Source organism: Mytilus trossulus, chromosome 4, assembly GCF_036588685.1.
Source record: "Mytilus trossulus isolate FHL-02 chromosome 4, PNRI_Mtr1.1.1.hap1, whole genome shotgun sequence".
In the NCBI taxonomy this organism is placed as follows: domain Eukaryota; kingdom Metazoa; phylum Mollusca; class Bivalvia; order Mytilida; family Mytilidae; genus Mytilus; species Mytilus trossulus.
Window position 1 is genome coordinate 83,508,052 of NC_086376.1, and position 15,258 is coordinate 83,523,309.

At 32.5% G+C, this 15,258-nt stretch overlaps 1 protein-coding gene across 1 annotated transcript; it reads left to right on the forward strand.

Moving 5' to 3' along the window:
* Nucleotides 1–6,278: 6,278 nt before the first annotated feature.
* LOC134714247 (uncharacterized) lies at nt 6,279–10,619 on the forward strand. The gene is made up of 2 exons (XM_063575490.1): nt 6,279–6,322; nt 8,662–10,619. The coding sequence occupies exon 2, from the start codon at nt 8,669–8,671 to the stop codon at nt 10,340–10,342; it is 1,674 nt and encodes a 557-aa protein (XP_063431560.1). The 5' UTR covers nt 6,279–6,322; nt 8,662–8,668; the 3' UTR covers nt 10,343–10,619.
* Nucleotides 10,620–15,258: the final 4,639 nt, after the last annotated feature.

Here is a 15,258-nt window from a genome sequence, read left to right on the forward strand (position 1 = left end):
TACTTACTGCAAGAACTCTTTCCGGTAACTCCGATTCAGTACACATGTGAAGCAGATATATTTGCTGTCATTTTAAAAACTAGTTCATCCCGAATTGTTTTTGTCTTTATTCTTTATTAGGGGATAAATATTCGTTATTGCCTTTGAATTTTAATATTCTCATCGGTATCTTTTACGACACCAGTGATGTTTTTCATTGCATTGCTGAATAATCTGTCCTCGACTTCATATGTTATTTTAACATCAAACTCGTACAAGGTTAATATAATACGCCAACCATGCAATTCTTCTATATAGGGTCACATAAGAACACATAAAGGATGAAAATTAGAAAACAAAGTCGATGATCATTGAAACTCCAAAAGTCGAAAAAATTGTGACAGATCTGCATGGCTAATGCCATTTATGTATTAGGTAGAAAAATTGACACAAACTGAATGTTTGTAATAAAACCGTACAAAAATAAACTCATCAGATACCAGAATAAAAAAGCTTTGAATCCCAGATTTGCGTTTAATTCGTCTACAAAGAACTCATCAGTTTCGCTCGAATTAAAAATTTAATAAAAAGGCCAAATACAGTACAAAGTTGAAGAGCATAACTATGTTAGTTGATAAGAAAAATATACAAAATCGAAAGACTTTTTGAAGAAGTTAATAAACATCCATTGAGTTTTCTGTAAAGAAGACTGCTTTTAAAACGTAAGCTAATATGTGCATACATGAACTCATCATGATCATAGATACATTATAAAGATTAAAATTGTGTACACCAGACGTGCGTTTCGTGCACAAAACACTGATCAGTATCGATCGATAGAATCAATAAACTAAATAGCGTAAAAAAGACAAAACAAAAAGTACGAAGTCGAAGATCATTGAGGACCCATATTTCCGATATGTTTATCAAAGCTTAGGTATATTTGTAATTACATGTATATCTGTTTAATCATCTACAGGTAATTACAGACCAAGAAGTTTCGGATTGAAAGTATTACCAGCTGCTGACCACATTTTATTCTGTTTTATTCTGCTAAGGTTCTGTGCGTTATAAAAGTTTTAAAAAGTTGATAAAAAATGTTATTCTACTTAATTCACATGGCTTGCGTTTAAACCTGTTATTTTACAGACATGTACATATTTTATTCAACATGTGTGTAAATATGATATTTTACATGCGTGTTATTTTTTTTTATTATAACAGAATGATTGCATCTTTTAATATTTTTTCTACGTGATAGAGAAATTTGAACAGTTATGTTGTTTACCTAAATACTTGTTATGTTCAAGTGGTCAGTTAATTACTATTAAACCACGATATCATATATAAATAGGGAGTGATCGTTGCTGAAATCGTATGAATGCTAAAGTGAATGAGATTAGTTGAAAAAATAGATGAGTATGACAATCTTGACAACACCATAGCAAAAAGGAAAGACAAACAACAGTATAAAAAGGAAAGACAAACAACAGTATAAAAAGGAAAGACAAACAACAGTATAAAAAGGAAAGACAAACAACAGTATAAAAAGGAAAGACAAACAACAGTATAAAAAGGAAAGACAAACAACAGTATAAAAAGGAAAGACAAACAACAGTATAAAAAGGAAAGACAAACAACAGTATAAAAAGGAAAGACAAACAACAGTATAAAAAGGAAAGACAAACAACAGTATAAAAAGAAAATACAGAACATTAAAGACTGAGCAACACCAACCCCACAAAAACCTGGGTTATCACAGGGGCTCAATGATTGATATGGACAGAAAACAAGTGCCTACGGCTAAATGTACTGAATCGAGAAACTGGGACGCTTTTAAGATAATGACAGCGACCGCAGATTCTGTCTGTAAAACGTAAAAGAGAAAATGGACATTAAAACTTTACAACTGTCATAGCATGCCATTTCTTTCTAAGCAAGGTAGATAACTCATGTCGATAGAAGATAGCTGACATTAATGAATTTACACGATTGATGCAAGCGACATTCTTCATTAGTAATATAACATGTTGTTACAAAGTTATAAGGATACTGTTAATTGTCGTTATTTGTCAGATCAATTAAAGCAATTCCATCAATAAATATTTCAAATAAAAATGAAATGTCAATTGTGTTGTGGTTATTGTGTCCAGAAACTTCAAAACCGATCAAATTGAAATCAATTTGAAAGTTAAATCCAACTAGACTTTAACATTTAAAAACTAAGTTAAAGCTTAATCATTCAATTCAGAAGAGCAATGCAAATGCATAGTACAACGCATGTTGGCTTGATCAATGTAATTCGCTTTTCAGATGGATTGTAAAAAGTAGTGCAGCAATGCAGTAAAAATAAAATAACAGTTTTAGAGTTCAGTGCTTTATCGTATCATTGTTGATAGGTCGTTATTTCTCATACACACATCTCAAATACCGGTTTCATTGTATTATGTATTTCTCCTTGAAATTTTAAAAATGAACTTTTTTATATTTCTAATTGTTTTGCTGTCCGGTGTTATTCTAGAGGATCCGAAAGTTGTACAAGCCGTTGTACTACCACTGTGTGTGTAGAGCCGTTTGTGGTATTACAGTAGGACTTATGCAAAATTCAAACACATTTACTAGTTCAATGTTTGAAAACTACAGTTTCGTCTCCCACAGACAAAGTTTGGAAAAAAAATTCTATCCCAGGAAAGAATTACTATAGCTGTCGTTGTCAAAACCTTTCGGAATTATTGGTCCTGATTACATTTTATCTTCGTAAGTGTATGTGATCTTTTAAAGGGACGTTAGCTGTCAAGTTGATGTTCACCGAATTGATCGTAATTCAAAATTTAATATATCGACATTAATAACACATTTTACCAGACGCCATCTAAATATCTATCGAGATGACCTATAAAACAGACAGTACGCATGTGCGATCGGATTTTTCTAGGTTCTGCTTTATTTCGTTTTCTAGGTTTACATACATGTTTTATTCACAATAATATTCTTTGTAGGCCGGATCAGTCAACTAAATTGCTATTCCTGGTAGGTCCTTGTTTCAATATTCAATGTCGCTATTCTGATTTTTTTCTTTTTAATGAATGGATCGCATGTCGAACACATGCGCACCATCACAACTAAACAGGGGTCAATTTAAAAGGTTGTATGACGATGGATTCAAATGAGTCGAATTGTTGACTTGATAGAACACATGTTCAAATGCCATACATAAAATTTTGTTCATCATTAATGATACTAGGCTACATCGAAGGCCTAAAGCACAAACAACTGTAAAATGGTGTATATGATGAGATGAAGGTGTGTTCTTGTAATATCTGTTTTTGTTTCACATGTGAGATTTCTTATCCTTTGATCTCTTCTCTCGCTTTTTGCAAATAATTCATAATATTTTTAAGTAAGACCTAATTTCAAGGATTTTCTGATTTCATTGTTAAACTTTGAGTCTTATTTTGTTGGCGGGCGTCACTGAATCAAAAAAATTTAATAATGTATAGACCTTTTCATGCATCATTACGCTTTAATTGAAATCCCACGCAGGCATAAACGTTAAGCAAGTCCGATGATTTTTTTAACTCGCCATAATTGGTAATAAATTGTTTTGGAATTATAAGTAATAAAGACTATTAAGAAGCTTATTCAGTTTGTATTGGGTGAATACATTTTTTTTGTTATTATTCAATAGCATTAAATTGCTTGAAGTGAAGCTTACTATAAAATGTAGAATGCTGTAACGGTAATATTTTTCCCTCGAAGATAGTTATTTTGTTACAGATATTGTAGTACCGTAGTAAAGGTAGATAAACGGAATCAAGAGAAGAAAAGGATCAAAGACCCAAACGCTTGGCCGGGTTTGGTTGCAAAGGTTTGAAATTCTTTAACAATAGAGAATTTTCTATGATAAACTTTTCTATATAATGTTATATGTGTAAAATCTATAAGCAGCTCCATATTGTAAGGAACACAACACCAACAGATTACTTCGTGTGATGGTTTAAAAAAAAAACTGGTATTGTATTTTAAAAATTTTGCTGAAAATAGTTTTGTTCCAAAAAAAACCACGAATAAAATTCCTCATACAATTCCATAATAACAGATACACGCCTTTAATATGTGTACAATATCTACGTGAATTTTCAAGGATCAGGAATGAAACTGCGGGAGTATTTCATTTCTAAGACAAATTATTCGCCCCCTCCAAACTCCCACGCTCAACATCGCCATACAATAATCAGGTTTTGTGTCTTATGTAGAGAGATTTCTTAAAGAGCTACTGCATCCTCAAACTAATACCATTGGAAGAATACTTGCCATGCTACAGAAGTATGTTAAAGGTTATTCTGATTAAAATTGCTGAAAACACATATTATCTTCCCGATATTCAGTGAACTTTGTTCTGAAACAGAAAGTCACCATTTTATAGTCTCATTTTTGAAACAACTTTTAAAGCGCGGTTCCTTTGTTATTTGTTTGCTTTTTTTGCTGTGCATGTATTGATTTTGTGGCATTAATGGCTACTCATATCCTTGTTTTTTCAATGAAAATATATTCTGCTTTGCTGCATTTTTTTAACCATTTTTTTTACTTGTCACTTCTTTGACTTGCGTCTCTTATTACAAAACAACCAACCCATAGCACAAAAAGTAATTAATTAATCAATTGCTTTATTTCAAGAGGGACGTACTACGGGGCGCCGAATGGGACTCTTGTGGTTTTGTACAAAATTCAATTCTGTCATAAAAAATCATTTTTGTCTTACAAAACTATATGATACAGACCTGTTTTATGAGAACTTAAATTTTGTGATGACAAAATTCATTTTTGTCATGACAAAATTCACTTTTGTAGACAAAATTCATTTTTGTCATGACAAAAGTCAATTTTGTCAAAAAGGTATGCAAATATAAACTTATTTGCATACAAAATTGAGTTTTGTTACCTGATATGGAAATTAAGACACAAAAGTCAATTGTGTGAAACAAGATTAAAAAAAAAGAGGGACGCAAGATACCAAAGGGACAGTCAAACTCATAAATCTAAAACAAACTGACAACGCCATGGCTAAAAATGAAAAAGACAAACAGAAAAACAATAGTACACATGACACAACATAGAAAACTAAAGAATAAACAACACAAAACCCCACTAAAAACTAGGGGTGATCTCAGGTGCTCCGGAAGGGTAAGCAGATCCTGCTCCACATGCGGCACCCGTCGTGTTGCTTATGTGATTACAAATCCGGTAAATAGTCTAATTCGGTAGGTCAAATCCATGAAAGGGAAGGGGGTTGTAGTTTTATTAGACAAAATTGAATTTTTGTTGGACAAAATTGACTTTTGTGAGACAAAATTGAATTTTGTGAGAAAATGTGAGACAAAATTCAATTTTGTGATACAAAATTCAATTTTGTCAATTTTGTCTCACATAAGTCAATTTTGTGACGACAAAATTCGATTATGTAACGACAAAATTGACTTTTGTGAGACAAAATTCAATTTTGTCAATTTTGTCTCACAAAAGTCAATGTTGTCTCACAAAAGTCAATTTTGTCTCACAAAAGTCAATTTTGTCTCACAAAAGTCAATTTTGTCTCACAAAACTCAATTTTGTCTCACAAAACTCAATTTTGTATGCAGATTAGTTCACAGAATCTAAACTTAATTAATTTGCATTCAAAATTGACTTTTGACGCCCAATTTTCAAATTAGGTAACAATAGTCAAGTCTGTGTAACAAAAATGGCTTTTGTAATGAAAAAAGTGATTTTTGACCACTGAAAGATAATTTTGTATGACAAAATTTAGAATTTGTAGTATGCTACAAATTGTGTTAAACTGAACTCATTTTTGTTGAACAAAAGTCACTTTTGTCCGTACAAAATTGAATTTTGATTACAAAACCACAAGAGAACCATTCGGCGCCCGTACGTACGTACAGTCAGCAACAACAAAGATAATAATACCTGAGATCCTCAAACAATAATTCCAAAACAAAATACAAAGTCTACATTGTACAAGTAGAAATACATCTTACAAAACAGAGTGGATGTGGCCGGGTTCTTCAACTTGTACATACCAATAACAAAATGACAATAAGTGCATATCTATCTATGAGAACTCGAAGTCAATAAAAGCTTATATAAAAACAAGAGTATTTTTAAATGGGTATATATTAACTATATACGAGATGTGTAAAAAAGTAGAATTTTTTGAATTATCGCGCTAATTTAAAAAACTTTAAAATAGATTTGTTGAGGTTGTAAACATTGTCACGTGACGCTTGATAACAATTCGAACAAGTGACATATTATTTGCTGGTTCAAGTCAACGTTTTTCTATCAGGTGGTACCATGTTGAAACGGGTATATTTTTAGAAATACAAGTAATCTATCAACTACAGAAATATTTCTTTTGTATTACTTAACATCGTTCGATCGTAAGCCCAACTTGAATATAAAAAAGTTGTGATATGATTGCTCGACAGTACTAGAGCTAGACCAAATGACACAGAATTTAACACGGCATTCAACAATTAGCAAAGCCCATATCGCATAGTCAGCTATAGTCAGCTATGATAGACCCCGAAATGACAAATGTAAAACAATTCTGGTGGTGGACGATGTCTTACGAAATGAGTTCGTTTAGTGGGAGAGACGAGGACAATTTTGAAACATTATGCAGCTGATATGTGTTGAGATAACTTGATGTGTAAATTTATAAAAACAAAGGTACACGAATTATCAGATAATATTTTGGAATCATTAAGACACAATCATTGAAGTGTCCAGTGGCAAATTTTTCAAGACAAGTTTATCCCTATGCTGTGCCAAAAAATATACCCAAGATTCGTGAGATACTAATAAAAGAGTACCATAAGCATTCATGACACGTCGTTTCAATGTTTTGTCTTTGGGATCAGGATTAAGAACCAGGAAGAAAAAAACGTTTACAATTTAGGACATTATGTTTTCTGCTCTGTGGCTCTGTTCGTTCGTTCGTTCGTCCCGCTTCAGGTTAAAGTTTTTAGTCGCGGTACATACGGTAGTTTTTGATGAAGCTGAAGTCCAATCATCTTGAAACAATTTCACGGTCCATTGAACATTGAAAATGAAAGTGGGAGTTTCAGTTTAAAATTTTTGTCAAGGTAGTTTTTGATGAAGCTGAAGTCCAATCAACTTGATATTTGGTGCACTTGTTGCTTATGATATGATCTTTCTAATTGTACAGCCAAATTAGACTTTTGACCCCAATTTCACGGTCCATTGAACATTGAAAATGAAAGTGGGAGTTTCAGGTTAAAATTTTTGTCAAGGTAGTTTTTGATGAAGCTGAAGTGCAATCAACTTGATATTTAGTACACTTGTTGCTTTTGATATAATGATTTTAAAGCCCAATTACACTTTTGCCCCCAATTTCACGGTCCATTGAACATAGAAAATGAAAGTGGGAGTTTCGGGTTAAAGTTTTTGGTCAAGGTAGTTTTTGATGAAGCTGAAGTCAAATCAACTTGAAACTTGAAACTTAGTACACTTGTTGCTTGTGATATGATCTTAAAATTTTATAGCCAAATTAGACTTTTGACCCAAATTTCAAGGTCAACTCAACATAGAAAATTAAAGTGGGAGTTTTAGGTTGAAGTTTTTGGTCACGATAGTTTTTGATGAAATTGAAGTCAAATCATCTTGAAACTTAGTTCACATGTTATCTTTCTAATTTTAATGCCAAATTAGATTTTTACCCTATTTCGCGGTTCATGGAACATGGAAAATGATTGAGTGGGGCATCCATGTACTTTGGACGCATTCTTGTTATCCTATAATCCGGGCGAACTCTAAAAGTAACGTGCATATATTACTACACGGATTGAAAAACGCATGGTCAAAAATCAGAAAATGCATCTACTGTACATGTACATGAAGCTGTAGCCTTTTGCTAATGATGTTCATTTCCAGAATGATTTTCTGTTCTGCTAATCCACCATTCGTCTATGGAACTTTGCTGTATTATGCATACCAGTGAATTGAGAAAAGTGCAGCAGATTTTACAACAATACGACTGTCACCATGCTCAAACCAGTGAATTTGCATTTCATTGATACACAAAACTTGAAGTTTCAATCTGTTGAAAAAATTAAATTCATCATTATAAACAGCTTATATAAAATTATAGAAAAATACTGTAGAAGATTCTATTTATACATGTACATGATTAAGCATGGCTACATAACTTAAAAACTGAGTGTTTTAATCACAATTTGAGATTTACATTCATCAATGTTCTATGTCAGCCTAATATCACCAGCTGCTACGGTTGAAAAAAAGTTTTTTTCTTAGCAACATTCCGAAATTTAAGGAGAATTAAAACCAGATTGACCGCAGCTATACATGTAACAAATATCAATGTCCTGATTATTTTAATATTATCTCCAATGTCCAATCATCTTTGTATTTCTAAACCTAAAACATACTCTTACTTGATTCCTCTCACTTTGTTTTGACTTGAATATTTTACTGTGTTGTATTAAGTCCGTATTATTTTCATAATCGGAACATGGATTAGCCAAAACATGTTCAATCATATGATTGCTTACATGTAGCAACGAGTCCCTTTTTTCGAGATTAACCTGTTTGGTTCATCTAATTGATTATACCAGTAAAGGTTACAATTTTTGTTTCTTTCAGATTAGAAATGGCAAACACTGCTACAAAATTTTGTGGCATTTGTGAACAAGATCATATAAATGAGCCTGCTGATGTATGGTGCCCTGAGTGTGACGAAGCTTACTGTACCAACTGTAGGAAACACCATGGCTTTTCAAAATTATCCAAACACCATAAAACTATCAAAATTGAGGACTACTTCCAGTTACCGTCTTTTCTTTTGTCAACAAAACACCAATGCCACGATCACAGATCTCAGTTTGAACTTTACTGCAAGGCCCATAATGCATCATGTTGTGCATTCTGCATAAAAGACACACATAAAGAATGTCTCGAATTTGAACCTCTGAAGGAAGTAGTAAAGGATATTAAACATTCTTCTAGATTTTCCGTTCTCGAAGACTTATTGGAAAATGTGATGTCAGACATTGATTTTTTAACCGAACATACTTCTAAAAATCTCTCGATCGCTGACAGCAACACCAATGAATGTCTTGAGAAATTAAAACAGAAACGGAAAGAGTTGAATGACCACTTTGACAAACTAGAAGAAAAGCTAAAAGAGGAAGTACTTTCACAGAAAAAGACTACGGATCAGCACGTCGAATCTATGAAGACTGAGTTGCTCTCTAGAAAAGAAAATTTAATTGAGATAAAGGAAAATATTATGAAGATGAAAAACTTGTCAACTGACCTTCAAACATATTTTGGTTTAATAGAAATAGAGAAAGGAGTTGCTGCACATGAAAGCTATTTGAATTCTTTGAATGATTCAGAAAGCCTTCAGCAAACTGAATATAGTCTGAACACATCAGTAGTCGATGACCTAATGTTACAGTTTAAGTCTTTAGGACAGTTGAGTGTTGATAAAATTCCTTTTAAACATTGCCTTAATACATCAAAGAATGACCAGGCCCAGTTAAACGTAGTAAAGTTACCGTCATCAGTAGATAAAATAAAGATCAGCCTTAAATTTACAACAAAGTTGAAACTTGAAAATGCATTCCTTACTGGTTGTGCAATCAAACCAAACGGTGATTTTCTTTTTGTTGATTATAGTTCTAAGACCTTACTTACCTGCAAGAGCGACGGAAGTAATGTAAAAGATCTCGCTACTTTTAAAACAGGGCCAACTGACATTGCTTTTCTACCTCATAAAGATCTTGCAGTAATTAGTTTTAATGGTCAAAATATGATATATGTCGATCTCTTATCAAACAAACAAATAAAAACTATCAACGTAAAAAGTTATGGAATTGATTTTATCAATGACAGAATAGTATCAACTTCTGGTGGGAAAACATTATCTTTCATGGACTTGCAAGATGATGCGATTTCCGAAGTTTGCCAGAAAACCAGTTCATACTATGTAACGGCAACTGACACTTGTATATATTGCTCTGATCATGATAATAAGGCAGTCATTTCTGTCGATAATAATGGTAAACAGCTATGGGAATTTAAACACGAACAACTTAAACAGCCACTAGGAATAACGTCTACCCTCAATGGTTATATATTTGTGACAGACAGAAAGTCTAAAAACATTTTTCTCATCTCTCCAGATGGTTCTCAAAGTAATATTGTCCTTAATTTTACTGGTGCAGGACCAAGAGGAATACATTTCAATCGCAGCAGGAGCGAGTTACTGGTGACTACAGAATATGGCGATGAAATATCACTGTACGATGTACAATTTTAAGTTCGGTTCTAAAGATCATTTTAGTGTGGACAAAATTCCTTTATAAAACTGTGCCTATACATTGAAGAAACAGTAAATTGGTAAATAACCCAAATATTACTTTGAAATTAGCATCAAATATACCTCACCGATTGTGCGATCAAACTAGCACGTGGTTTACAATCTAGATTGTGATTCAAATGAAACTGTTTACATTTTCGAATTACATTATGCACAACATCTTTACATTTTCTAGGAAATATTTACTTTTTTTGGGGGTGGATTTTAAATATTTCAGTTAACCAAATAAACATGAACTCGTATGCCTTTTCTTATTTTTGTTGTAGAGTTGTTGTCTCATTGGTGTTTATCCTACACCAACATGATCAACATCAATCCATCCTACGTAACTGACACTCATTAACACTGTGAATGAGTTCAATCACGAGGGGAGGGGGAACATAAAAGGGGGTCACTTTTTTTAGGAGGGGAGATGCTTGTTAAATATGATCGATTTTTGTAGCAGGAATAGCTCCATATTTTTAATCAGCCCGGCAGACAGGTCCACTTATAATTGAAATAAAGACTTTTGTATTCCGAAAAATCTGAAATTGGGACTATTTTTGGTTGCGACGACTCAAAGAAATATCTGTCAATTATTGTCACTGAATTTGGCTTTAATTTGTATTGTATAAGTTACGGGACGTATTACGGTATATCATTGTCCGTCCGTCCGTCGTCAACAATTCATAAATGCTTAAACAGATTTGCACGAAACTTTGTTGAATTGTTCATATCTACTGAAGTGATCTCCATTTGAGGTTTATATATGTTAGATTTTGCTTTCCCGAGTTTTAGGGTTTTTTTTCATGAAAAAAAAGTTTTCGGACGATAATACAAGTGCTTTAAGCAATATTCATGAAACTTTGGTGACAGATTTACTAATGATAAACTTACGGATGCTTTATCTAGCCCTTTCTAGTCAACTCCCCGGCGATTTGATATCCTAATTTTCAATAAATTTGATATTGGTAAAAAGGAAAGATTCAAGTGTTACGTATATGCGGCGGTATGTACTTCTTGCCAAAGTTGCAAGAATCAATTGCACACGAAAAACCTGGTGTTGGTCTTGTTTAACCTAGCTTCTATAGTGTTCACGATATATGATTTAGATTGGTTTTACTGTAATTATTCAAGGTCCAGTTTTTGACATATAGATCATCATCACAAGTTTCAGTATAAATACATCATAGGTTTTAAAATATTTCACTTTGAGCGTTCCTCGCGAAGGTATATTCAGAAAAGCGCATTAAATTACAATATGATTAAAATAACTAGCGTGGAGTCCAACGATCTATATTTCAATTAGGTTGAAAAGTTATGATAATGTTATTTGCGTTTTCAAAAAATTAAAAGTTAAATCATCCGTAAAACGGAGAGAAGACATCAAGGGCAATCAGAACTGGAAGGTCGATGAACAACAGACAACGAAACGACATAAAGAATAATGACGAAAACAACAATAAAAAGTAATCCACAACAATACAGAATAAATTAACATTGAACAACAAAAACTCAAACAAATAAAAACCAAGAAGAACATAGGTGCTCTGGAAGTGAAAACAGTCCCTGCTTCACTAGAGGAAAAATTGGATATTTATCGAGAAAATGTACATAACAATGCGACAGACTTTTTTGATTGAAAGGTTTTACACTAGTCATTTCTTTGCCCTTTCTAGCTTGCTGTTCGGTGTGAGCCAAGGCTCAATTTTGAAGGACGTACTTTGACCTATAATGATTTACTTTCACAAATTGTGACTTGGATAAAGAGTTGTCTCATTGGCACTCATACCACATCGTCTTATATCGGTAAACATAAACACAAAGAAATTTTAAAAACTACGATCAAATGATCATGGGAATAACCGTAATAGCAGTTTAATAAATAATCTCAAACGAAAGAGAAAAGACATCAAATTAAACAAACTAAGAATAATACAAACAAAAGATTTACCAATAACCAGAATCTTATTGATGTACTGATGTCACTACATGTACATGTGAAAACTGAAAACACAAACTGACGAGTGCTATAAATGCATCAACTGTCACGCCTGTATAGGAGCACTGACTTGTACTACCTCATGGTTTGTATTACACTAGCAGTGGCATCGACCCAATACTCCTATGGAAATTCGATGCAAAATTATTATGTGGCATTTTAATCATTAATTTCTATCAATGATGCTCTAAGAAATAAATTTGAAAAAAAGTGCAATAAACCAAAAAAGGATTTTCAAAACAAGTTGCTATTTCATTCTTTGTGAATAAACTACCAGTCCTTCAAATGTTTTTTACGTACCTCGGTTGTCGTTTACATAGGATAAAAACTATCTTGTTGAGTACATATTGATTACATTGTAAAACATATCATTATTTTAAATAATTGAGGTGCATATATATTGGCCCGTATCAATATACTACAGATAACAATCTTGAATATTTGGAAGGCAGAGGTATAAAGGTTGATATGGTATTGTTATTAAAGGCTCTAAAATCTATTCAAAAGCTTAAAAAGAATTTGAAATCGCATCCATCTGTTTGTAGATCTACTAGATAGGTAATTATTGTTTTTAATTATAAAATTGTTTGTATATTGTATTGATTAATTGTCAAACATTTGTTTTGTAATTAAGGAAATAAGTTTACTTGATGCATTTCCAAAGCAACATATATTCTTAGCAAAAATGAAGGTATAGTTTCTTCTTATATATATAACACTTGTCCCAATCGTAAAACGTTGCATATTTCTATATTTGTTTGTTTATAATATATATCTACTTACATTTTTATGTGGCTTTCTCATTACATTTTAATTCATTGTTTAAACAATTCGCTATAAGGTAAAAAAAACCTCATGAAATCATGTTGCAATGAAAAAATGAGAACTATATCGTTAATCATGTTTTGGAAATATAACGAAGGGCACACGAAAGACATTCACTACATAAATATTGAGAACTCACGCCAAAAATAATTTATATATGCCGAAGTTTTTTTTTCTTAGTAAAAGCAATATTTCTTACTTTTGCGGACTTTGAGCATGGACACCTTAATTGACATTTTTTTTTATCTAAAATTTTGCTGTTAAAAAAATGAATGAATTAGAAAATTAATAAGTTTTATTTCGTTTATTTACTTGAGTTTACCTGTCAAATAAATGCGCTCAAATTTAACCAAAATCTGCGCGCAAATGTTATGATAATGCACACAAACGTAATGCACCGCGCTCGCTAATGTACCACATTCCCACATACAGGTTCACATTTAGGGAAGATATGACTCGCAATTTGTCTGCTTACATCTAAAAATGATAGTTATAATATATTTCAGAGTTTCCTTATAATCAAACTCGTCTGAGATTTTGATGAGTGAAAAAAAAAAATCAAAGTAAATTACCTCTTAATTAAGTTCCCAGAAACAAATACATGTTACATTGAAACAAAACTGACTGCAACGGCAATGTATAGCAGCCCATAATATTTGATCAAATGAACCCATAACTTGAATTGTTGTTAAAAAATTTAAGTATGCCTTAATGTCCGGTATGTTTAAACAACTTTCTGATTTTCGCCAAAACAAGCAAAATAAATATATTGGAAGTATGTCCTACCTCTTTGAAGAGCAACTGGTACAAATTAGACGCTCTCTCATTTTCAATACTGAATTTTTGGACAGTTTTAAATTCCTCCCCAAATATGACCCCCCCTTTTTTTTTTAAAGATTTTAAAAAAACGAGGGGGTTATCCCGGTGACAGGAATTGATATGCGATATTTCTACTTGCCTCCTTGTAGAAAAAAAATCTTCTTACAATGGTCAGATTTTTCTCTTATTGTTAGAAATAAACGCATACTTCGTGAGTAGAATTCTGAACCCAGATTTGATAAGGATAGAAAAATATTGGCGACAATATTGTTACTTCAGCACACTCAGACAATAGACACCGACAAACATAGCTGTAACGTTTATTTATTTAGAGAATATATTGCAGTACACATCAGGTTGAAGAACAGGAATAATGCAATGTTTGTATGAACTATAGTTGCTTCGTATTATATATTAAAGATGTGTGTACATTAAGCTTACAGCCATGTTCCACAAGCGAAGCAAGGTTGTGGGTAGTTAAGTACTACACACTAAATATGACATTGAATAAGTCAGTAGTTTATGGATTCAAGCCAAATTCTACCTCATGCATCGCTTTGATTATTTGAACAACAGAAATTACAGTTCTAAAGTACAACAACATTTTGTTTGTAAAACATTTGCCTACTTCCTTACTTTGCATTTTCTGCTTGTGGAATTAATCCAAGATGGACAGCCCAAAACGGAGTCATCAAGTACAATATCAGTTATTAATTTTGACCCAACTAACATGCCTATTTAGACAGTGACGAAAATTGTTGAACGGCGAGAGCGAACAGTTATAAGACTAACAATAAAGCATAAACACAATATTGTTGTTGAAGGGATATTGAGGAGATCAGCTGACGATGATTTGACCCTACAGACAATCCTGATTTTCAGGGCGAAGACAACACATCGGTCTGAGCACCAGTAGAACAGTCTTTGTCTATAAAGCTACTTTATATCTGTAAAATAAATTGTTTTCTGATTTTGCTCTGAACTTTCAAACAGGAAACTTATCAACACCTAAGAAAACAAAAATATTTGTTTGTTCATGTGTCCAATCGGCTTTTTGGATTCACATGATTCAGGAACGCTCAATGCAAAAATATAAAAAAGCAAATGATTTAGAAGAACGGAAACAGTAAAAAAGCTATTTGACAAAAAAATACCGAAAAAAGTAGCCAAATCCAATATAGGTCAACTTTTCCTAATGGAAGTTATACCTTTCTCTATAATTTCTAAATTT